Source organism: Leuciscus leuciscus, assembly GCF_965113295.1.
Source record: "Leuciscus leuciscus genome assembly, chromosome: 19".
Lineage (NCBI taxonomy): Eukaryota > Metazoa > Chordata > Actinopteri > Cypriniformes > Leuciscidae > Leuciscus > Leuciscus leuciscus.
Window position 1 is genome coordinate 9458631 of NC_138743.1, and position 24289 is coordinate 9482919.

Genomic DNA, 24289 nt, shown 5'->3' on the forward strand with positions numbered 1-24289 from the left:
AATTTTGAAGCCAACCTCACTTAAACATCACAGGATTGTTCCATGCACTACAGCAGTGTCTTATAATTATTCATGAGACTGCATGACCACATCCTATGAGAAGGTCCTGCCTCATTATTATACATGATATTTTCCTAATACCAGCGTTTTAAACACTCGAGCACTTCACTGCTACCATGCTGAAGCGTGGATCACGAGAGTCTATTTGCATGCTTTCCCCGTCGATGCTGACAAAGCTACAGGTTTTCAATCAATGATTGACTACTTTGACATTTAATATGGGAGAGTTTATGGAGATGTGGACTGTGAACGGATCGAACGACTTGTAAATAAATGTTGCATAATAGTGATTAAAAATGCAAAGTACATTCACATTTGTCAATGCAAAATAAAGACGTTAACTGTTCCCCACATTTAATTGTGTAATATAAAATGTGCATTTGTGCAATGTGTTTGAAGCTTACGAAACATTTGTAAGAACCTTGGAAACTCCATTAAAGCAATTTACTTTTGTTAGATTTATAAAACTGCACAAGACACTAAGGAAAAGAGCAAACAAAAATTGTGTAAATTGCTGTATCGATCAATATTTCAACAACAACAACAAAAAAAAGTAGCAAACATTACGAGGTGCCTTTTCAAAGTTTTCTTTTCACTCCGTTTGGCCAAATAAACATTTTCTTTGTATTTTTGTTTCCTTAAAGCAATTATTTCTTTAGTTGGAAGAGGGAAAAAGCAGCTGCAGAATTTATTAATGATGTATGCCGTGTTGAGGAAACAAAGATAAGCAGAACTCATTATTCACTGTGACAGGATGGCGCTGATGATCCCAGAGAAACAGTGATTGGAGAAGGATGAAATGTCCTCCGTAATTTTTTGTCCATTAAATAATCTACTTCCAGCTCATTCATTCTAAAACTCACAAGAGAGTGTTTTTAGACCAGAGTCTTCGCACTCCCCAGGGGTGCCAGTTAGCAGGGCAAGAGAAACAGACCTGCTGTTCTCCCCGGAGAGCGTCAGACAGCACCAAAGAGACGGGAAAAGCAGCTCTTGACACACACACACACACACACACACACACACACACACACACACACTCTTCTGCCTGGATAAAGTCATTTGCAGCCTCGCCACAGTCTTTGAACGAAATCAGATCAGTTTATCAACTGCTGGCCTAACTTTTAAGTGTGTCCTAATCATATAACTCTTAGCTTTCAAAGATAGCCACTCAACACCAAGGACACTGATTGAAAAAGATAAGATGAAAGAAGTGAAAACAAAAGTCTTTAGCTCCAGGCTGGAGATAAGCAGATAGACAAAGCTGTCCTGCAGGCCTCCCAACTGGTTGGGAAGATGAACACAAGCTGTATTTATTCTTCCCAGTGCTTCCTGCAACACTGTTCAGAAGAATTGCTGCGCTGCTGAATCTACAGCCCACAGCAAAAATAAATATTTTGGTTTATTATGAGCTTTGAGTCTGAATTGAAGTGACCATAAAACTGCATCTACTGCGTTGTCCTTTCTAGTTGCATGATGCTGTTTGCAAACATTAAATATACATTCCGAAACAACAAAAATGAACAACGTCAGGGTTGCCAGATTGTCAAACGTACAGAACAATTGATCTAGATCTTTATTGCTAAACAATCGACCACAGCTTGGAAACAACAGACCTAAGCGCCGAGGCAGGGACGTTAAATTGCGTTCGTGAGAGAGAGTCATTCTCAACGACGATTGGCTGAGAAGACGTAACATGAGATGAGATGGAAGACATGCGTAACAACACGTTCTCCTCACAATCATGACGTTAGACGTAGGATCCACAGCTAGATCAATGTGTATAGAAGCCCTATCATTACAACGACCATCATTTGAAGAGTCACAAAATTCTGAAATTATCGTACATTATAGTTTTTTTTTTTTATTATTATTGATCGTACTGTACATCATACAGAGGTCAAACTTATCGTACAAATACGATAATTTTCGTATGTCTGGAGACACTGATACTGGCACTGCTCATTATAGGCGCACATACTTTTAAAACAAGACAATGATTATCTAGTCCACAAGTCAGTTTAGTTACAACAAGATGGAAAGCAATGTATTGACACTGACATTGACTATTGATTTATAGGCTATATTGCATTTAAAATGTTGTTTAGCTAGACATACTGGTCAATATGGATGCACATCCCTCAGTAAATAATAACCATCAAGTATCAATTATTGCTTTTATCATTTAAAACAGTGACATGCTACGGCAAGCCATTTTAGCTTTTATTCATTCACAGGATGCATTTTTGATATCAATAATTAAATTTGTACTATTTAAAATGTGAATTATTGATATTAAGAATGTACTTTTTCTAGTAACAATGTCTATTTCTGATATCAGGAATTACATTTTCATTCGTACTAGTTTAAGGAGGGAGGATTCATTGTAGTGGGAGCACTGGGGTGTCAGGTGTGACTGTGTGGCAAAGGCAAATGGTTTACATGGCTCATGGGTCAGGTAGGAGAATTTTGGTTAGGGCTCCAGGGAGGTCAGGATCGGCTCTAATTGTGTGAGAGACTTAAGATTGTCTACATCCTAAATCAGTTTAAAGCCAAACACAGATTCTACTTTATTGAAATTGCTTTTTCGAGAAGATTTTAATACCTGCAAATTCTAATATGTCCAGAGTAATCCTATCATGGATGTGCCTGCCATCTGTCTGCAGCACTCTGGCTGACCGATTACCATCTCTCAGACGGCAGCGGGCGCCAGTGACGTCAACGGGCAACAAGGTTATGGCCCACATGTGATTACTGCGGTGGTGGCGCTCAAAGGTTCGGGTCACAGAACCTCAGACAACTTTCAGAGGCTGAAGCACGTGCAGAGGGGAAGCGCGAGAGGTCTGGCTGTCCGGGGACCGAAGCCGAGTGGCTTCTGTCAGATGAGCGGAGAGGACAGGTGCCATATGAACCTGGTGAGGATGCTTGAAACGATTTCAGCTCGCTTTTGCCTTGCTCTTCCCCTCACACAGTTCTGAGAGGCCTTTTACACAGCCTGGCTGATAATACACCCCACGGGCTGCCAAACAGATCAAACAGGTTGACGCGCTCTGGGGCATGTTCTCGTTCCTAGAGGACCATCTCTTTCTGAGAATATGCTGAAAACAAGAGTGATGAGACAAACAGACAGACAGTATGCATCTAAGAAAATTTATTAAAATCGAAAATCGCAATATTGATAAAAAAATTATAAAAAAATCATGTCCATATTGCACAGCCCTAATACATAGCGTATATAAAACTTACAAAATAAATAAAATAAAAGATTCCAAGCAGTTTCTTGAGAATCAAATCAGCATATTAGAATCATTTCTGAAGGATCATGACACTGAAAACTGGGGTAATGGCTATTGAAAATTCAGCTTTGCCATCATGGGGATAAGATAATAATATTGAAATTGTAATATCCGACTGACCCCAAACTTTTAGACGGGTTCGGGTGTGTGTGTGGGTTCGGGTGTGTGTGTGCGTGTGTGCGTGTGAGAAAAGGAAAAACCAACAAATTGTTATAAAGATGAACTCATTATAGATTAACCTTTCTAATCAAAAAGATGGTTGTTAAACAACCATTTTGATGTCCGTTCCCCCCTCCCAAATTTGTAGACTGGCATTATGTTCCATTTGCAGTGCGGAAATGACTCCGGCTTCCTGCCTTGAGGGAAATAGAGAGGAAGTGGGGTTGGCATAGGAGGCTAAAGAGGGGTAAACGGGATCCATCAAGGGATCTGAAAAAAAATACGGTTTTAGGTCAAAAAGAAAGAGAGAGAGAGAAAGAAAAGGAAAATGGACTACGTGATCTTGGCAGAATGAAATGGCAGCAAAAATGTGCTTTTGTATTCTGGACCCTATAAAGGTGAAGAAAAAGAGAGAGACAGAACCCTGCAATCTGTACGCTAGCAGATGCACGAACACTCATAAAAACGGTTCTGAAATAAAAAATGTCAGCGCTTGGTAAAATGTATCACACATCTCCCACCCTCCATATAGAGTCACTACTTCATCCTGCCTTTTATCTTCTACATGTTCATTTTAAGCTCTCCCACTCAGTTACTTTCTATTGCAACAGCTGCCCTCAAACAGCCCCTCCTACCGTACCCGCCTGCCCATTCCTAAACCCTTCATCCCTCATCGTAACACCCCTTAATATACCTCTTTTTTCTCTCTCACACCACGAGGGGCCAGTTTATGCTGACTGTGCTTTTTGCCCTGGTAAAGAACAAGTCGTTTAAGACTTCAAAACAAGAAGTTCAAAGTCATGGATCGGTGTTGGTTCCCAGAACTAGCATTGACAGTTTCACGGTTTCTCTGGAACTGTGCACAGCTATGCGTGGACGCACAGTGTGTTTGTTTAAAAGCATCCAGTCGGATCAATGCCATATTGAGTCTGGTTAATGTTCATTGACATAAGACTCAAGGCAGAGAGAGGGAATCCAACTGAAATTCTAAGACAATAGACCTTATGCGCCAGAGAAACGAGGGCGCCGCCATCTTTAGAATATTGTCTTTGAACTTCCGTTTTTGCAGTCGCTCTGCAGTCGTTGCTGTCCATGAGTAATTAGCTTTTGAAGTGGACTTAATATAAAGTTAACGAAAGTTATCATGAGGATTGTAATGTTTAAAGCAGATGTCTTAACAAATGTCAGTCGACCGGGAAGATTTTAAAACGAGCCTTTAATTCATAAATGCGGAAGATCGCTGTGAAAATAGAGACCGGAAGTCGAAAGACAACGAGCGCAGCGCTGAAAAGGGGCGGGGCTACATAAGGTCTATAAGATGCATCAAAAACTAGAGCCAAATTAATATGTAAAATTTAAATAATAATAATAATAATAATAATACATTTCTGCAGAGCATTTTAAAATTCTATTAAATTTATACAATTTAAAATATTTAATGTGTATATACACATGTACACACACACACACTATTTAAATCTTAAATATTTTATTAATATTACAAAAACATTTAAACAAATTGTGTAAATAGTATGAAATTCTGCAGATTTTTTTTCAATTTAACAATATAATATAATATAATATAATATAATATAATATAATATAATATATTATATTTCACATAGTACATAATATCCCGTAAATTATATAATAAATGTGATATTTCTTATAATATAGAAGCAATATCACACTCTATATCAGCATCGCTGTGATTCGGCTGTAGGCAATCACAACATGCTGATATAGAGTCATATCACACAGCTACAAGTGTGATATTGTGTTCATACAAGTTCGACGGCACAAGTGTGTAAATAAATAAGAAACAATGACGGAGTGTCTTTAAAAACCCTCTTTTGTGCAGAACTATACCATGGATTCAAATCTCAAGTTAACAGTGTTGTAGGGTGTGTGTGGGTGCTGGTGGCGCAATGGATAAGACACATGCCTTTGGTGTGAGAGACCCGGGTTCGAATCCACTGAGAGACACCAATGTGTCCCTGAGCAAGACACTTAACCCCTAGTTGCTCCAGAGGCGTGCGACCTCTGACATATATAGCAATTGTAAGTCGCTTTGGATAAAAGCGTCAGCTAAATGAATAAATGTAAATGTAAACAGTTTAACAGTTGAGCCCAAGCCTTCGTTACTAATTCTTATTAACACTTTAATAACTAGTAACGGAAGAACGCTTCATTGAAGCTTATTGTATTATGAGAGAGAATATATGTGGTATATACTTTGATATAATATAACTCCTAAAGCTCATAGACTGGAACACATCAAATCCAATCTGACGCTAGTTGAAAAGGTCTAGTTGAAAATTTATATAACAAATATGTCAAGACATCTGAAATGCAAATCAGATCCAAAATTGGCATTGCATTTTTTTTTTAAATGATTCACTCCCAATATCTTTATCAGGGATGACATTCAGATAGATGCTATTTATTTTAATTCAATTAATGAAATGAATAGAATGTGATTATTTCATTTAAAAAATTTTAATCGACTGACAGCCATACTAAAAACCCAAATCACTTCTCAGAGTTTGTGAAAGTGCCATGTGGATGTCATTAAGATGGATGTCCTCTCATTACAGAATCTGACAACAAGGCATCTGTCTTCCTCAAACGTCCACACAATCAAAACTGCCGAGCACATTAGGTAAACCCGTTTAGCATAAAAAATCTAATCAGAACCACCTGGGCATCAAGCCTGGCTTTGAGAAATCTTTTCAAGCTAAGCTGAACACAAAATCATCAACTGAGTTTCATCTTAAAAGGATCCTCTGCTTTTACAATCACTCCTTTAGATGTAACATTTCACTGCAACTCATTTGACTTGCAAGCGAAATAACCAGCCATATCAAATTACTTGGCGCATATCAATTGATTAATTCAAGCGTTTGCAAGCTGAATCTAGGCAAATCCAAGTCAATGATACGGGCTAAGGCATTATCCTCTGCTTTCAAACCCCAGAAAAGGTTCTGGTAACTTAATTACAACCACCAGAGTCACAAGAGAGAATCAGAGGGATTGCATGTCTGCTACTGAGAGAATTAGGATTACAAACTGGAGTCTGTCTCCTCCTCTGCCCGGTCGTTCATTCTCAGTCGCAGATTCTTCAGCAGCTTATCACTTGGTAAGATCTTCATCCCTTTTCTCAACACGCGCAATCTGTTCCCAGCAGGCATGCGACTTTACTCTCATTTACAACTCATTGTTTACTGCCTTGGTGGTGCTGTGTTTGAAACTCATACATGGCTGTGGCAGCTTGATGACAGGAATCAATGAACATCATGATGCGTCCATTCATTGCCTGGTGGAACTACCAAAAAGGGCTCTGAATAGGCCAGAAATATCTGTATGCACTCTTTATGGAAAAGATATTGAGAGATAATATGACACGCAAGAACACCTAGTACCTCTATCCTTCACAAGAAAGCATATTACTCATTCCCCAGCCAACACCACGTCTGGCCTTGGCAGCTGTCGCCGAGAAGGGAAGAACAATGGGGTTTTCAAAAAAACAAAAAAAAAAACAGGACCTTGGTAAATGAGAATAGGAGAAAAGAATAGGAAACATGATTGTGTGAGTAAGGTAAACAGGCAAAAACTAACCCAGATCAGAAACTAATGTTTAGATCTAACTTGTTTAGGCAAGACAAAGTGAGAAGGTACTTCCTGTCGAAATGAGACCGTTTACTTGACCTCAGGGCCTGAGAGGTCCAGGCGTACTGCTGAGACACTGACCAACAGAAAACCCTGCCTGCGTGTATTGGAAACAGGAACATTTATTTTAATTTTTGATCTTTATAGGATATTAGATAGTGAAGATAAATGTCTGAACACAGGCAGGGGTTTGAAAACATATTGATGCCACGGACGGCAAAACATGTTGATCCAGCTGTGAGGGACTCCCTTCATAAAACATAAAAGCAGCTATAAATGTTCATGCATTTCTAACGGAAGCAAGCTAGTAAGATCTGTGAGTGTAAACCTCACTCCCCTGGCCTCAAGAGGCGCGCTAGAGACTAATGCTTGAGACTGCGGTCTTCGTTAGCGTGGCCGCCTTCCACGCCGGTTCGAATCCCGCTAGGAGCGGGGCGAGTAAGACTGGTTACACAAAGACATATTTATTCATTGAAAAATTAAAATTATAAAGTACCATTCAAAAGCTTAGGGTCAGCAAGATTATTTTTGAAGGAAACTAAAATCAACCTCAACTTACATTGTTACAAAAAATCTAATTCAAATAAATACCAGCCTATATTTTTAACTTGATTAAAAAATAAATAAATAAAAACTGAAAAAATTTATCACGGCTTCCATAAAAAATATTAACCACCACAACCGTTTTTAACATTGATAATACTAAGAAATGTTTCTTGAGCAGCAAATCAGCATATTAGAATGATTTCTGAAGGATCACGTGACACTGAAGACGGTCACTATCTTTTATTCTACCTAAGATGTATAAACCTGAATAGAAACTAAACTATGCGTGTCAAGCTTTATCCATGGATGTTATCATCATTGGCCACAACAAATGATAAGAAATGCAGTCACAGAAGAATTTTTGCAGAATACGCAATGATTCTTTAATAGGTTCTATGCACGATCACTTCCGCGTTTTGTCTCTGTTGAGTTAATGTAAAAACACAAACCAACATATTCGTACCACATACCAACAGCATCATTGATTCTTAATGTGAGTGACGACATGCTGACTGTTCCAAGATGGCGAGCGGGCTGACGTGTCTGGAGTGGTCGAATGTGGCATCTATATATACACATACTTTGAACAAGCCACCTTCACAGTGAGGACATTATGAATGACATTATGAGTGAAACAGACATTTTTACTGATTTTCTCATTTTCCAGAAAAGCAGACAAGGTGAGGGATTGTGCAGAGGAGATTTAGTATTCAGTAGGGAGCCCTCATAAGTAGATGACAAGGCAAATTTGATAAGACTGTCCATAACTACCTAGTCAGCAATAGAGAGTTCACACAGCAGGAAGGACATGATAAGCGTCTTTAGAACTTAAATGCATTTTTAATGCATGCAGCGTTGCCTTTAAACATTAGTAAACTGTCTCCTGCCTGTGCGAAATCCTTAGATGACTGATAATCTTATGATATTTAGTTGTTGTTTTGAATCATTTTTGCAAAAGATTTGACAGGCTTCCAGGGAAAAGCTTCAGGCCTGCTAAACCGTTTGCATGTAAATGTTAGCATCTAGCTCAATTCAAGCTTACATTTATATATTTATAAACTGATGTGGCAGATTTGGCTGTGCATTCATCATCATTTAACAAAAATGAACTCAAAAGAGAACCATCACGAATGTCTCATCTGTGATACAGTGGGGGTTGTGGGTAATAAGAGTTCAAAACATTTCAAAAATCCACAGTAAACATCACCATTCTGGCACCTTTGGCATACTATTTTCACTGTACTATAATTAGGGACACAGTAATCCTAATCTCACATACTATGCAGGAAGGATACGGCAAACTCCAGTAAAGTATTATTAATTGTTCACTACAAAAAAACTAAAACTATAAACCAAGACTATATTTCAGTAATTGAAAAGGCTGAAATAAAATAAAATATAAATATTAGATGAAAAACTTCAATGAAAACTAGAAACGTTGCATTGGCAGCTAACTTTAATTACTAAAAATAGAAATTAAATAAAACTAAATTAAAGCTAAATTAGGAATACTTAAAAACAAAAACCAATAAAAAAGTTAATTCAAAATATAAATAAATAATAAAATGGAATACATAATGGTAAAATAAAATTATCCAGCCACAGCCTCAAAGAACTGTCCATTAATAAAAAGAAGAAAATAAGCCTCTACTACATAGGTTTTGATGAGAATTGGATTAGCAAAGGATGTATCACTTTTTATCTCACCTTAGCCTATCTCTTCCTCAGATGACCTTTACAGCTGCAGCTTATGTTGTGTGAAAGGATAGAATGAAAATTAGGCAGATGTTGACTGAAGGTTCAGTTACACAAATAAACGGGATGACACAGCAATGCATTCATGCACACACACAAGGCACGCACACACAAAAACCCCATTATGCGCGTGACAGCTTGCAACAGGAAGCCACAAGTTAGCATGTTTGCGCACAGCCTAAAGGAAGAGAAGGAAAACAGCGCTCATAAGCAGCCAACTCTACAGTCTCATATTGCATGTCAAACATTCAATATAAACACAGAGAAGTCATTAGAATTACAACCTCGGGCTGCAGTGTGAGCGCGCGCACAGACTAATCATTGATTCTACTCAACGCTAATTATCTCAGTGACTTTGATAGACGCTCCTCCGTTTTGAGCAGTGTTGAGCAGATTCGGACTAACTTAAAGGAATAGTTCACTTCAAAATGAAAATTCTGTCATCATTTACTCACCCTCAAGTTGTTTCAAACCTCTATGAATTTCTTTCTTCTGCTGAACACAAAAGGAAGATATTTTGAAGAATGTCAGTAACCAGACATTTGATGGACCCCTTTGACTTCCATAGTAGAAAAAAATATATAAATAAAAAAAGTCAATGGGGTAGTGTTTGGTTACTGACATTCTTCAAAATATCTTCTTTTGTGTTCAGCAGAATAAAGAAATTCATACAGGTTTGAAACGACTTGAGGGTGAGTAAATGATAACAGAATTTTCCTTTAGAAGTGAACTAATCTTTTAAACACACCTGATTGGCCATTGTGTTCACGTGCTCAACAGATAAGCTGTCTTTGATTGGCTACAAAGCTTGACACTGCAAAAACACGTTGGCGGTAAAAAGATTTATTTTGGTGGACGCCAAAATATTTTCACTGCAGGAAAATCCCTGTTCATAAATATGTTAATTATAAATTAATTAGTAAGTAATTAGTTAGGATTTAATTGCTTTTTTTTTTTATCTCTTACTCAGATGACCTTTATAGCTGAAGCTTATGTTGGGTGAAAGGATAAAACGGAAATTAGGCAAATGTTGACTAACGGTTCAGTTTTATAAACAAACTTTTAATTAAAAAAAAATTTATTCTGAAATATAAATGATTAAATCAAAATAAATATTTTTCCATTCTGGAAAATTCCAGAAATTTAAATCCATAAGCTGGATCTAAGGACGAAGCCTCCAAATGAAGCACAGGCACAATGCTGTAATTAGCTGAGACAGTTTAGATTCTGTCACGCCTGTAATTTCACTTCCCCTTACGGCACCAGGAATGGTACTGAAAACAGCAATAGTAATGCCACTTCAACAGCAAATCTCAAACATGTGAGAATGCAATTATGCTAACATTGCAGGCTACGGGTGTCAGGGTGAAAATGATGTCATTCACACAACGGCTGTTTCTGAAATAACAGTCATGCTGTACTGAAACAGAAGATGAAATGCCTTCTCTGACAGGCCTAGAGGCTGAAGCAGTCAGGAGCTTGTTGTGTTTCAATCAGCCGGCTTCCTTCCCGAGATACACCCGGTTAAACTTCCACCTTTGACCAGGCATAACTCAGGAGCCAAGCCGACTTAAGGCTAGGAGGCCCCCCTAAACCCAGAGTATGGAGCCCCAACTCACCTTGGCTCCGGAGATACACCCGGTCAAACTCCCAGCTTGACTCCAGCAACAACTTCAGTCAAGCCGACTTAAGGCTCCAGACGACCGGCCACTAACACCTACCCATCCCACCCAGGGCTCTAATCAAACATTAGCTAAATGATTTTTTTTAATACTTTTTTAATACAATAAATATATTGATGTTTTGCTTCTTTAAAAACAATTAATTTTTTATATTTTGTGAATCAATGATGATGTGGGCTAATTTAGAACACATGCAGGCTTAAATGGTGCCAAAGTACCAATTTAGGCCATGCCAGACTTCTGACTTTATTCCTAAATTATCTTAATTTTATATTCTAAAATATACATGATCAACTAATTAATACATTTTCAAATGAGAGATAAATCTTGCATTTTAACAAATGATTTTTCTTAAAAACTATGTCAATATCTATGAAAAAAACCTAGACTTAGATTTTGGTGGGCTTAATAGGTACAATTACCCTATTCGTTTACAAGCTATTTTAGTGAGGTCTTTTGATTGCATGAGATATTATTTCAGTAAGTTAGTGTTTTTAACATACCAAATAGATACTATTGGTTGCTGAAATTTTTTGCTGAATCACTAGAAGAGAAGATGAGTTGGAGGGATTGCTTCCCAGCTAATGGATCAGTCCATGCTGGATCTCAGGATATTTCACTGTTAAATTGAGTAATTAGGAGTGAACGTTATGTATTGCTATGCTACTGTGGCATATGAAAAAAAAAAACTGCCATGTGATACCGCTGCACATTATCAGCATAATGAAGGCCAATCACTGACTGCCAAGTGAAGCTCCACAGGTTAATGACCCGATGTATGCATTTGTGCGCATAAGCAAAACACCTGAAATAGACACCATGAGCGACAATAAAACAAATTCAGTGGTGAAACAGTAACAGCCCATGCCCCAAACGCATAAGAAGCACCTGCAGATGGCATGCCAAAGAACAGGTGCGGCTCAAGTGGGTGGACATGTGCTTCCCTGGCACAGGAGCTATGGCTAGCCTGGCTCACGCTACCACACATGCCCTCTATCTCCCTCTCAAGCACACAAAGCCATTGATCCACTGCCAAAACCCACTCTCCAGAGACAACCCAGGCCCACAGCTGAAAACAGGGAGGCAGAGTTAAGTTACAGCCATTTGCCTGGCTCTCCGAATGAGAGTGGAACCGTGGCGGCCGGCCAGCGGCGTGCCGCGATGTGCGTCCTCCTCCGGTACCAACCCATTCAAACGGTTCCAATAAAACAGTTTCTCAAATTGTGGGATGAATGGACAAATTTATGTCTGAAAAGAAGTGTGGCGTCTAGGGATGTCAAATGCTCTCTAAGTGTGGCGAATGGAAAGAAGATGCACTGCTTGGTGAAAAAGCTTAAGGGCTTTCGCACTGGAGGAACTTTTCATAGTTCCTAGAACTATTGGCGGAAGTACCCGGTTTTTGCCGTGTTCGCACCGCAGAAACTAGGAACTCCTTTTGGAGGAGATAATTTAGCTCCTACTTCAGAGTAGGGTCTAACCCAGCACTATAGGAACTACCAGTGTCGTAAGTGTATGCTGATTGGCCGAACGCAAGCGAAACACCAGCACCCGCCATTTTTTTAAAAGCTGTGTAAACACACAATTATAGCCTATATATTTACTCCAGAAACTAACTCTACGAACATGGAAAACAGTGATAGATGGGCCTCTTAACCTTTACACTAAGGAGAAAACCCAACACAACTTTGAGGGGACCAAGCAAAACATGATTATGTATTTCTGCTAAGCCAGCATCACTGGACATCAACCACACGGCATGCGCTTTTTCATATACATCTACTTTGTAACAGTTCTATCTAATAATGTGTTAGATCATAAACTAATGAACACGTGTGCTCAGGCTCTAGCTGGCGTTCTCAGCGCCGTTACAATAAAGGTCCGTCACGCCGTCAAAATAAAAGTCACAACAACAACAAGCGCGGCTTACGTCACTTCAGAGTTCCTACTGGCGGTGCAAATGCAACCAGGAAAATATTCTTAGGGGAACTATTAGCTCTTGGTGGAACCACCCTAGTGGCTAATTCCTAGAACTAAGTTCCTAGAACTACCCGGTGTGAAAGCCCCTCTTGTCATGGTTGCAAACACGGTCAGTTTGTCTTAAGTGAACGCAAACAAGTACATTTTAAAATCTGATTTGTTAAAATATCAGATATGTGCATTAGAGACATGAAAAAAGATCTTTCATTGTTCTTGGCAGCATTAATGTAGTAGGTTTAGTAAGCCCTCTACAATCAAATATAACATATAGCCTAGGCTTAAAATAAAAAGGTACAGGTAATTGTAACTTGACAGTAAGGATATTACTCTGATGGCCAGATTTTTCTCGCACTCCCAACATTTTCACCAGCCTCGCCACAAATCATTCAACAGTCAAATTTCTAATGTAGCTCCATAAATAATGTAATGTTTTAATGGCAGTGCAGCAGTGTTCTGAAAAGGCAAGAGACAGTATTGTAACTAATAATCATGCAGTGAAGACTATGCTAAATTAAGTAGTTTTATTGAACATTTGATTAAATTGCATTATTTTCATCCTCTGAATGTTTACTTGAATACTAAGTGCACCGTTTACTTCATTTGCATCTTTATTATACTGTTTTCATCTGTTTCTTTGCACATTTTATTACTGACTGACGTGACTGTGTACTTGTCTTGAATAATTACTTCAAGCAATATTTACATAAAGACTGGTTCAGTCAAATAAGAAAATGGTGTTATTTGTGGTTTCAAAACGTTCTTTTTCACGTGGAACACAAAAGCAGAATAATGTAATAGATGCTCTTTTTCAAGCAATTACAGTGAATGGAAATATGGAAACTTGAGATAACTTCAAAAACAGATAAGATGAATCCTACTGGATCAACAGGTTCATTGAAAATATCCTACTGAAAAAAATGTATTTGCTCATGAATCAGACATTGCAACTTCTCTAATAAACATGCCAAGTAGAACAAGTCAAGATTTCACAGCTTACATTTCAGTCTGTTCCTCAGATAAAGCCATCACATGGCTTAAAAAGACTTGGAAAAATAGTGCAAATGGTCATATGGACTACTTTTATGATTTTAAGCAAGACAGTCAATCAGGTCCGGACCTTCATAAGAGTGAGTGAGTAAATTTTTAACCCTTTCGTCAAACCATTACTTTAATAAATATGAGACTTAGTATTGTGTATTAGTATTGTGAATGTAACGGAGATCATGCCCTACCCTGCATCATTAAGCCACATTCATAAAGCATTAAAAAGGCATATTATGTTTTGATCACAATTCTCTATGCAATGAGAGAAGCTGTCACCACCTATAATTAAACTAGGGAAAATGTGCTTGCAATTTTCAAAATAAGCCAGAGGCTCCAAGCTACGATTCCTGCTCTGAAATTTACACCACTGTTAAACCTGACGTGTTGTCATAAAATGGAGGTAGATCTGTAGCAGTCAACCTTAAGAATCTCTGACCCACAAAAAGAAAACCCTCTCAGATTCAGTGAAAGGGGGAAGAAAGAAAAATCAATCTTTCTGCTTTATCCTTTTGGCTTCAGGGATGGAAAAAAAAGGGCAGAGAGTCGGAGAGTTTCATAAAATCCACGGGCTTTCACAGCAGCAACCGGCAAGATACATGACAGACTGTGCCCTACCTGTGCGCTTATATGGCTGATGGATTTTTTATTTATTTTCTGTATGCCAACCAGTTTTACCCTAATACACCTGTATGAGACGTTTCCTATAAGTGCATCGGTGTCAACTGTCACTGTAATGGATACGAGACGTTCCTTTATGTATTCTCAACAGCTCTTGGACAACAGCAATACAAAACCACCATGACACATATTGACATGACCTTTTTATTAGTGATGGAAAACAAAGCAACACGATTTGACCCTCTTCAGCTGACATGTGGCGAATTAATGAAGACTTTGTGAAAGGATAATCGATTTTTTCCCTCCTTTTCAATATGAGGCAGTGACATTCATTATCTGTTTAACAGGCTGAGAAAGCGCAATAAAACAACCAAGACCAAATATTTAAATTCAATTAATGTCTCAGAACACTGTAGTAAAATCAGAGAGTGAACTTTTACCAAAGCAAAGTGTCATTTGCTTCAAATAACACTCTTAATAGGCCTGAACTTTATTGCTCCGTTTGATTTTTATGGTCGATGAGAGTGGATTGTGTACTCATAAAACCTATTCAAATTTGTAAGAAGCAAAGACGGGAAAGGGGATTAGTGCTGACATGCTTCAGAGACGCTTTCAATTTAAAGATGAAAACAAAAATCATTGAGGGGAAGTGAAGGTTGGGTCATAGGTTATTTTCTTGCAAAAGACCAGCTACATAATGGAGAAACTGCAGCTAGTACTGATGAAAGGCCAGAAGAACTTGATGTACAGTAGGACTGCAACTAACAACTGACAATAATTAATTAATAGTGGTGTTCAACCGATATATCGCCAAGGCTGATATTCACAGATATTTTTTAATTATCGGCACATACATTTTTCTGTTTGGCCGATGTGTTGTAAGCAGGACTTGTATTTTGACACTGCAGTTCAGCCACTGAAGACGCATGATCAACAAACTTTAAACCCTTGATTTCAAACTATGCTTTGCTATATCCAAGTTGCACACTGTCATATTCATGTCATTTTCACTGTGTGCTGTATGTTTAATTAGTGTTACCAAGTCTTTATATGAAAAAATACATAACTCCAAGTGAAAACAAACTTACCAGATCACCAAGTGCACTGTTTGTTACAGTGTTTACTTTCTTTTTATTCATATATGAATCTTATTCAACCATTTTTTTATTTATATAATTTAACGTGTGTGTGTGTGTGTGTGTGTGTGTGTGTGTGTGTGTGTGTGTGTGTGTGTGTGTGTGTGTGTGTGTGTGTGTGTGTGTGTGTGTGTGTGTGAAAAATACTGTAATAGGGTTACAGAAGTTGTCTTCAAAAGTATAAGTTTGTTTATTTTACAGATTTATTTTTTTATCAAGTTAAAATCTTTTTTTCATCTAGCCTAATTAATTTTCTAATTTAGTAAATATTCCAGAAAATAAATATTCCATTTCATCATTTGTTATGCACGTGTTTTTACTGTATTTAAATTAGTGTGATACAGCAGGCTATATGTAAATCGGCTTCTCTTTAAGATATCAGCATCAGCAATAAAAAAAGAAAGAAAAAAATCTATTATCCAACCACTATTAATTAATCTGTTCAATATATCGGACATTCCACATTTTGCCCAATGATTCCATTCAAACAATAATGTGCAAGCATTTTTCACAACTTTCTTAAAGTGCCATCACTGACAGAGATCTTCATACAAAGACCAAATGTCAAGACCCAACTAATCTAAAATAAACATGTTGTTTATTTTCATGTTCAATTATTATTGATCTTATTGATTCATTGTTGCATCCTCTCATGCTTCTCTTGATCAATGCACAGTACACACTTGTCGGGCAGATGTTTATTGCTCTTCTAATCAGCGCTGGACTCTGATTTTGGAGTATTCAATTACTGGAAAAACCAAGCAATCACTACTGCAATACAAGTGTCCCAATGCTCTCTGAAAACACTAACCAAAACTCCCTTGTGTTATCCATTCCACATGCATTTTAATCTACTAAATCTAATCTGTGCTTTAGTGCAGAAAAGACCATGCAATTCATAAAACAAAAAGCAAAACATCTCGGATCCTAGCAACGGATCAGATATGCCATTTAAAGCCACTGGAGATAAAGCTGCTTTTATTTAGGTTGAATTTTGCTTTCTTCCCCACTTCTCCCCTTACTATCCATTAAGTATCACTTAACAAAAACACCGTAATATAACCCTCAAATAAGTGAATGTCGTATTCTGGCCATTGGAGAACATTCTAGCCACTTCAAGACCAAAAATTAGAGTAAAAAAGACAAGACACACTGGGGACTAACTTTGCCTGCAGCAGCTGTGCCATTGCTTGAGGGCATTCATTACATTTCTCAGCACCTGCTTCTGGCTAAAGCGAGATTGACCCAAATAATCCGAGGTCTGTCTTGGGTCTCCAGACAGCCTACGCTGATCACAGCCATAGTTGTAAAAGGGTGCAGGTACACCGTACGAGACCAAAAGTTCTCGCTCTCCTCTCCACCGGCAGATTCTATCTCTAAGAGTAAGACCATGCCTTATTCACAAGTAGTAAAATGAAAGAAAGCCAGCTGAATTATTTAGTATCCAAGCACTTCAGCTTTCAGAGGGAAAAGCCACTGTATGATAGAGGGAAAACAAACAAACCTGGGATAAAAGCCATGACCAAAAGGAGAAAACATCAGAGATACAAAAGAGGTTGTGCAACGAGAAAAAGTGTTTGCATGTTCTACTTGCTCATGGTGCAAAAGAGGTCCAAAAATAACCTATGACATTCAAAGAACTGTCATTGGTGAAGGGAAACAATTACAATATACAGAGCCTTTAAATCTACCGGATGTCCTGATATAGCCTACCTAAAGTCAAGTGCACCAATTTTGAATTTCGTCACAGGGCAAAATAAATAGTTTTGGAGCGGTTAATGTGGCATGCAATGTTTAAACTGATTAAATGCATGTACACACCCACATCCTGTTGCAAACGGTCGCTGTCGCATCAGAAATTGTCAATGAAAATGAATGCGTTCATGGTGTTTGTGGAAAGCTCTACCGAAGAAGTGTATTGCATAATCTGACAGAGTTTGCCTTTTATCCAAGATCTCACTGCAGTCACATCTTACAATCTGAAAAGCAAAAGTCAGTAAAAAAAATAACTAGGCTATGCACTACACGTTTCTCTACCATCCCTGTACTTTTCATTCCATCAAACACTTGGCTCTCCATTCCACCATACCTTTAAAGTTTCATTTGTATAAGTTACGTTTTTCTGTTGCCCCCCTGCACTGAATACCTGTGAACAACTCGATAAGAATTAATTTCTCTTATTAGCTTGAATTGTGCATAATTGATGGTGAGAGAAATGAGGTTTGAGCGTGTGTGGAGCACTATCATCTATAATGAATGAGGAGCTCAGAGCCCAGATGGGTGTGTGATGTTGCCTGTGAGCAATTCCTGCGGTGGACACACACAAGGGAGAGCATTTCAGGTGAAGGTGAGAAGCCATAAACAAAGATACCTTTGCGAACTTCTTAATGCACATAGATTCCGTTTGTTTCAAACTATAGCTTGTGCCATGAACAAATGTCTGGTGGGGAATTTTTAAGGTACGGTTTGGAGTGTTTTGTCAAGTCAAAACTTTTTTGATTACATTAGCATGGCCTGGCCTTGCTTCTGCATTACATATTAATGACTGTTCATTATATATTGCTGTTAATAATATAATTGTTCAAGAACAGCAATTTCACAAAAAGAAAGAAATATTAAACTTATGTATACACTACTGTTCAAAAATTGGGGGTCGGTCAGATTGTTGTTCAATATTTTTGAAAGAAAATGCTCACCACAGCTGCATTTAATTGATAAAAAAATACAGTAATATTGTGAAATATTCCAATTTCAAATAACAGTTTTATATTTTATAGGCCTACTTATATTCTTGTAATGGCAAAGCTGAATATTCAGCATCATTACTCCAGTCTAACGTGATCCTTCAGAAATCATTTTAATATGCTGATTTGCTGCTCAAGAAACATGTCTTATTGTTATCAATGCTGAAAACAGTGGTGCTTATTAATATGTTTTATGGAATCCATGATACATTTTCAGGATTATTTTATAAACAAAAAGTTCAATATCAGATTCAAGTGTGAACTAAGGTCATGAACTGACCCGCATGTGCAAAAGAATGATAACAAAGATGGCACGCTCTCATACGGAAGTAAGTGTTTATTTACTATACGGTTATGTGACACAGAAGCCAGCGAATATGTGCGCAGACAAGGATGAGGAGAAAGAACAATGTTTTTCTCGAACAGTTTCTTCTCAAGTTTTGCTTGTATAGAGCTGTCACCGTAATACTTATGAGTATAACAGTTCCCCATCCCTCCACTGACTGACTTCGCTGCCATCTTCCATATTCAAAGAACTACCACGGTATGTAAAATCTTTGGAATAATGTTCATCAGTGCAGATTGTAACGAATGTCTAGAGTTGAAAAGTCGCATGAATTCTAATATAACTGTTCAGGTTGAGGTTACATTGCAAAACATCAGACCTGTATCCGATTTAGGACCACACATGCAATTGGCCCAAATCCGAATTGGAAAGATCAGATTCCAGGTGGTTTGTGCTGTTCACACTGTTATAAAACAATCAGATCTGAGTCACATAAGAGCAAAAATAAATAAATTCGGATTTGGGCGACTTTTGCCTGCAGTGTGAACACAGCTTAAACATCCTACACAACTGACATTCAGATCTGCCTCCATCTATTAGCTACGGCCAACTTCCTATACGATCCAATCCATTCCCGAAGGACAAAATCATATCCCACCATACAGTTTTCTCATTCCAGACCAGAAGCTGTTGCATATACGTCACAGTAGGGAAGAAAAGATTATCGCAACTTCCGTTTCTTCCTAATACCAGTAATGTAACTATTGATCAATTTTCATTCATTAACTAACAATCAAAGACATTTTTTTATATACAGTACAGGCCAAAAGTTTGGACATATTACTATTTTTTATGTTTTTGAAAGAAGTTTCTTCTGCTCATCAAGCCTGCATTTATTAAATACAGAATTATTTTTTATATATATTGTGATATATTATTACAATTTAAAGTAATTGGTTTTCAATTTATTATACTTTAAATTATCATTTATTTCTGTGATGCAAAGCTGAATTTTCAGGATCCTTACTCCAGTCTTCAGTGTCACATGTGACATCCAGTCTATCACATGATCCTTTAGAAATCATTCTAATATTCTGATTTATTATGAGTGTTGGAAACAGTTCTGCTGCCTAATATATTTGATGAATAAAAGGTTAAAAAGAACTGCATTTATTCAAAAAAAAAATATTCTAATAATATAAATAGGCCTATTCTTTACTATCACTTTTTAATCAATTTAACACATCCTTGCTGAATAAAAGTATTGATTTCAAAAAAGAAAACAAATTACTGACCCCAAATTATATATAAAAATATATTATAATATATACCCCCAAAAATATATAAAAAGCAGCAAATGTTTTAAAAAATAGAAATATTTTGTAACAACAATATACACTACTGGTCAGTAATTTGGGGTCAGTAATTTTTTTCCTTTCTTTGAAATAAATCAATACTTTTATTCAACAAGGATGTGTTAAATTGATAAAAAGTGATAGTAAAGAAGATTTATATTATTAGAAAATATTTTTTATTTTGAATAAATGCAGTTCTTTTGAACCTTTTATTCATCAAATATATTAGGCAGCAGAACTGTTTCCAACACTCATACTAAATCAGAATATTAGAATGATTTCTAAAAGATCATGTGATAGACTGGATGGCATGTGACACTGAAGACTGGAGTAATGAACCTGAAAATTCAGCTTTGCATCACAGAAATAAATGATAATTTAGACTATAATAAATTGAAAAACAATTCTTTTAAATTGTAATAATATATCACAACATTACATTTTCTTTCTGTATTTTTGATCAAATAAATGCAGGCTTGATGAGCAGAAGAAACTTCTTTCAAAAACATTAAAAATAGTAATGTGTCCAAACTTTTGGCCTGTACTGTATTAAAAGAAATGTAAAACGCACACAAAGAGGCAAAAACAGCCCTGTAAATCTCACTGTGGCCTATCCATATTACGAGTTTTCAGCTTATAAAAGCAAGAAAAAAGAAATCTCACACAACCATTTTTTACATCATAACCTTGTTGAGATCAATCCATTTTCTAAGGCAATTCTGCTTCTCAAAGGTCAGAGTGTCTGGCGAAGCGAGACAGAGTGCCCACAGTCGAGTCTGACAAGTGAGACCCCACAGGGTACAGCTGTGACTATTTGTTTCCCTCATGCCAGCGATCAATGGATGAAATCCCGCTATTCAGGGGTGAATTATCACCGTTCTCATGCTGAGCCGCTGCATTAAGCAGAAGAGATGAGGGGCTTGTCGGATCCGCAGGAACACCAATGCTCTCGGAGAGGAAAGCGGAGGCTTCCGCATGCATTAATGTGCGTAACTCTATAACGGTTTAATCCTGGCATTAAACATATCCAACTCTGGGGGATCCAACTCTGAGGAGCCACCGTATTATCAACAGGTTTGCACTGTTGGCCATTCAGTGTGACTGGGATTGCCTTTGTCACACGCTTGAATGCACTCAACTCAAACTAAATATATTTTAGACAGATCACATGATTTAGGTTTGATGTTTTACATCAACTTAAACTCTTTGCAGCAATCTCTAAACCTGAACCTAGCTGTTGATGTATATTAGGAAAGGAAAAGTGTCCTCTAGTATGCAAACAAGTAGAACAAAATCTCAAATGTAGAATGGCATTTAAAGTGACACAATGTAAATTTGGAGGACACAGTAGGGACATAGGCACCATTTTCTTATGCAAATAACTGAAAAGCAGTGACTCGTTGTGTAGGATAAACTAGGTGGAATTCCAGAAAAAAACAAGGAGACAAGGTCAATCCAACTGAAAGGGGCGATTTTAAAGCTTCGCCATGCTGTCAGTTTTCATCTGCATCTTTACTCTGGACTTCCCTGATTCAAATGGGGGGGGAAAACTGGGTCTCAATCAATAGCAAATTTAATTTAATCAAGCCGATGCAACGTCTACATTTGACTCACACTGAGGGAATATTAGACTATGGCCTGACATACTCTAAAAGCATTCATCCTGAAAGAAACAAGAAATGACAGCCTTGTTTCTTCTTAGTTAATACTTTAACAGTTCACCCTTAACCAAGATTTAGAGCTAAGCTCAACTCAACCTGATTGAGTTTTTTATACCACCAAGCACAAATATAAATATTATATATATATATATATATATATATATATATATATATATATATATATATATTTTTTTTTTTTTTTTTTTTTTTTTTTTACTAATAACTAAATATGCAAATGCCATGGATGGATTAACAACCTCATAGCTCACAGTAGGTCAGTCTTTAAAGTTATCGTTCAAAATCAATTTCATTATAGAGAAAATGAATGCCATTTTTACTTCCGGAACCCAAATGTTGCACTCTATTGACATTGCAACATATAGGCTAAGCAATGTGATACTGCTCACATTGCGCTTTCACTTGATATATATATATTTTTTTAAATGCCCTCATCATGTAAAAACAAGTAGCTCAATTATGACCAGTCTAGAATCAATGTGAAACACTTCACAAAAATATTCATCAAAAAACAGGAAATGCTGACAGAAAATTATTTAAATAATGACTGACTGAATAAAAACAAGGAAATAAACCAGACAAAACACAATGAGTGAAATAATGAATTTACAGTGAATACTATAGTGTGAATACTTAAGTGCATACAGACCATTATGAAAAAAGCAGGGAATAATGGCTTGAATACTGACTGAAATTCAGGCAAATCTCACTAAAAAGCAGAAAACAGTGCTAACAGATACAGGCACGGTTTGCTGGACCAGTAACGAATGAAAAAAAGAAAAAGAATCAAACAAAACAGACTACTGACTGGAATACAGAAGAAGAAAAAAGACAATTTAATAGCAAGTGAAACTACGTGTTTACTGCTTAATTAACTGGATGAGAAAAAAAACAGGGAACTAAAATACTGACACTGACAAGAGATATGTTTAAACTAATCAGGAAAAACATTGGCTACTGAGATACAGGACCACTCACTGAAAAAGCAAAAGGCTAAAGCACCATCTGACATACAGGAAATGCTGACTGAAATACATGGGCTACTAAAAACAGATTACTGACAAATATTTGAAAATACATTGGGAAACAGTTAATGCGAGCTGAAATACGGAAATACGGAACAGTTTTCAACAAACTACAGTTCGGCGATTGACCGACAGAATGAATGAGCACGCGCTCGCTCTCCTGTGAGTGACAGAACTCACGTGTCCATTAAACAGACCTGTCAGAAGTCAGACCTGTATGAAGTACCGGTTTGTACACGTCACCTCTCTCTTATTGCAACATTGTATTTTCATCAATGTTCTTTGGGGAAATGTTTCCTGAAACTGACGCGGTGTGTCAAACAGACCCCTTCTCCAGCCACCGGCACTGACATATAACAAATATGAGTAATGCCACTTGGTTCTCTACACTGGGAAAGTTATTTAGTTTCTCAACAATATCTGACATGATTTCCTTCGAGAGTCTGAGAAAAGCGCAGGAGTAGGCTATATAATAATAAAAACATACAATACCTCTTTTATCTTGGCTCTTTTCTCTTTAATGTCAGGATCCGCGGGCTCGTGCCCTGTTGCTCCGGGCGGCCGCACGTACTGAACGAACGGCAAACTGTCACCTTTCTCTCCATTCATCCGCTCAACTTTCTCCTTGTCGTTGATGATGTCTTGCTTGATCTCGTCCGGCCGTTTCTGAAGGGTGTCCTTAGCCTCGATCAGCGCCTTTTCGTGGTCTTTTCTAATCTTGGCCAGGATCTTCTCATCCTTGCCCGTCCCGGTGCTCGTGTCACTGACCGTACCTGTGCGCGTCTCTGGCTCCACCGAGGACGAGCGGAAGAAAACTCCGCTGAGAAGCTTAGAGGAATCCGGCAAAAAGAAGATAGCTCCGAAACACAGGGTGATAAAGGCGCTGAACACTAAAAGCAAGATGAATTTCTCCGTGAGCCTGAAGGAGGTCGGGCTGGCGGACTTCCTATTCGGAGTGGCCGTGAAAGGCAGGAGAGAAGCTACAGGCATTTTGTTCAGCGTTTAAAAACACGACTAAATAGGCTAAATTCTACAACAAAGTAACTCCCCGATCACCTTGACCTACACCGTTTACGATACCTGTTACATTGAACTTAAGGTGTCCGAATAGGGCACGGTATATCCTCTGAAATAAGTTGATCCCACAGTGCGAACAGAGGAGTCCCACCGCCTCAACTGATGATCACGCACACATCTGTGTGTAAAGTCTCGTTGGCGGAACGGAAGGAATGGCAGAGATCCGTGAGTGACAGCGCGCCTC

At 37.8% G+C, this 24289-nt stretch overlaps 1 protein-coding gene and 2 long non-coding RNA genes across 3 annotated transcripts in view; 2 read left to right on the forward strand and 1 right to left on the reverse strand.

Moving 5' to 3' along the window:
- The window catches only part of man1a1 (mannosidase, alpha, class 1A, member 1), a 108655-nt gene extending 84418 nt beyond the window's left edge, over nt 1-24237 (reverse strand). Inside the window, exon 1 of the mRNA XM_082148236.1 lies at nt 23521-24237. Within this exon, the coding sequence (XP_082004362.1) occupies nt 23521-24018 (498 nt within the window). The 5' untranslated portion in view covers nt 24019-24237. The remainder of the gene's footprint in view (nt 1-23520) is intronic.
- Nucleotides 5294-7028, forward strand: LOC309482797. Its single transcript, XR_014200377.1, has 2 exons — nt 5294-5399; nt 5629-7028. It is a non-coding gene; the product is annotated as an uncharacterized lncRNA (long non-coding RNA).
- On the forward strand, nt 20307-21867 carry LOC309482798. The gene is made up of 2 exons (XR_014200378.1): nt 20307-20391; nt 20441-21867. It is a non-coding gene; the product is annotated as an uncharacterized lncRNA (long non-coding RNA).
- Nucleotides 24238-24289: the final 52 nt, after the last annotated feature.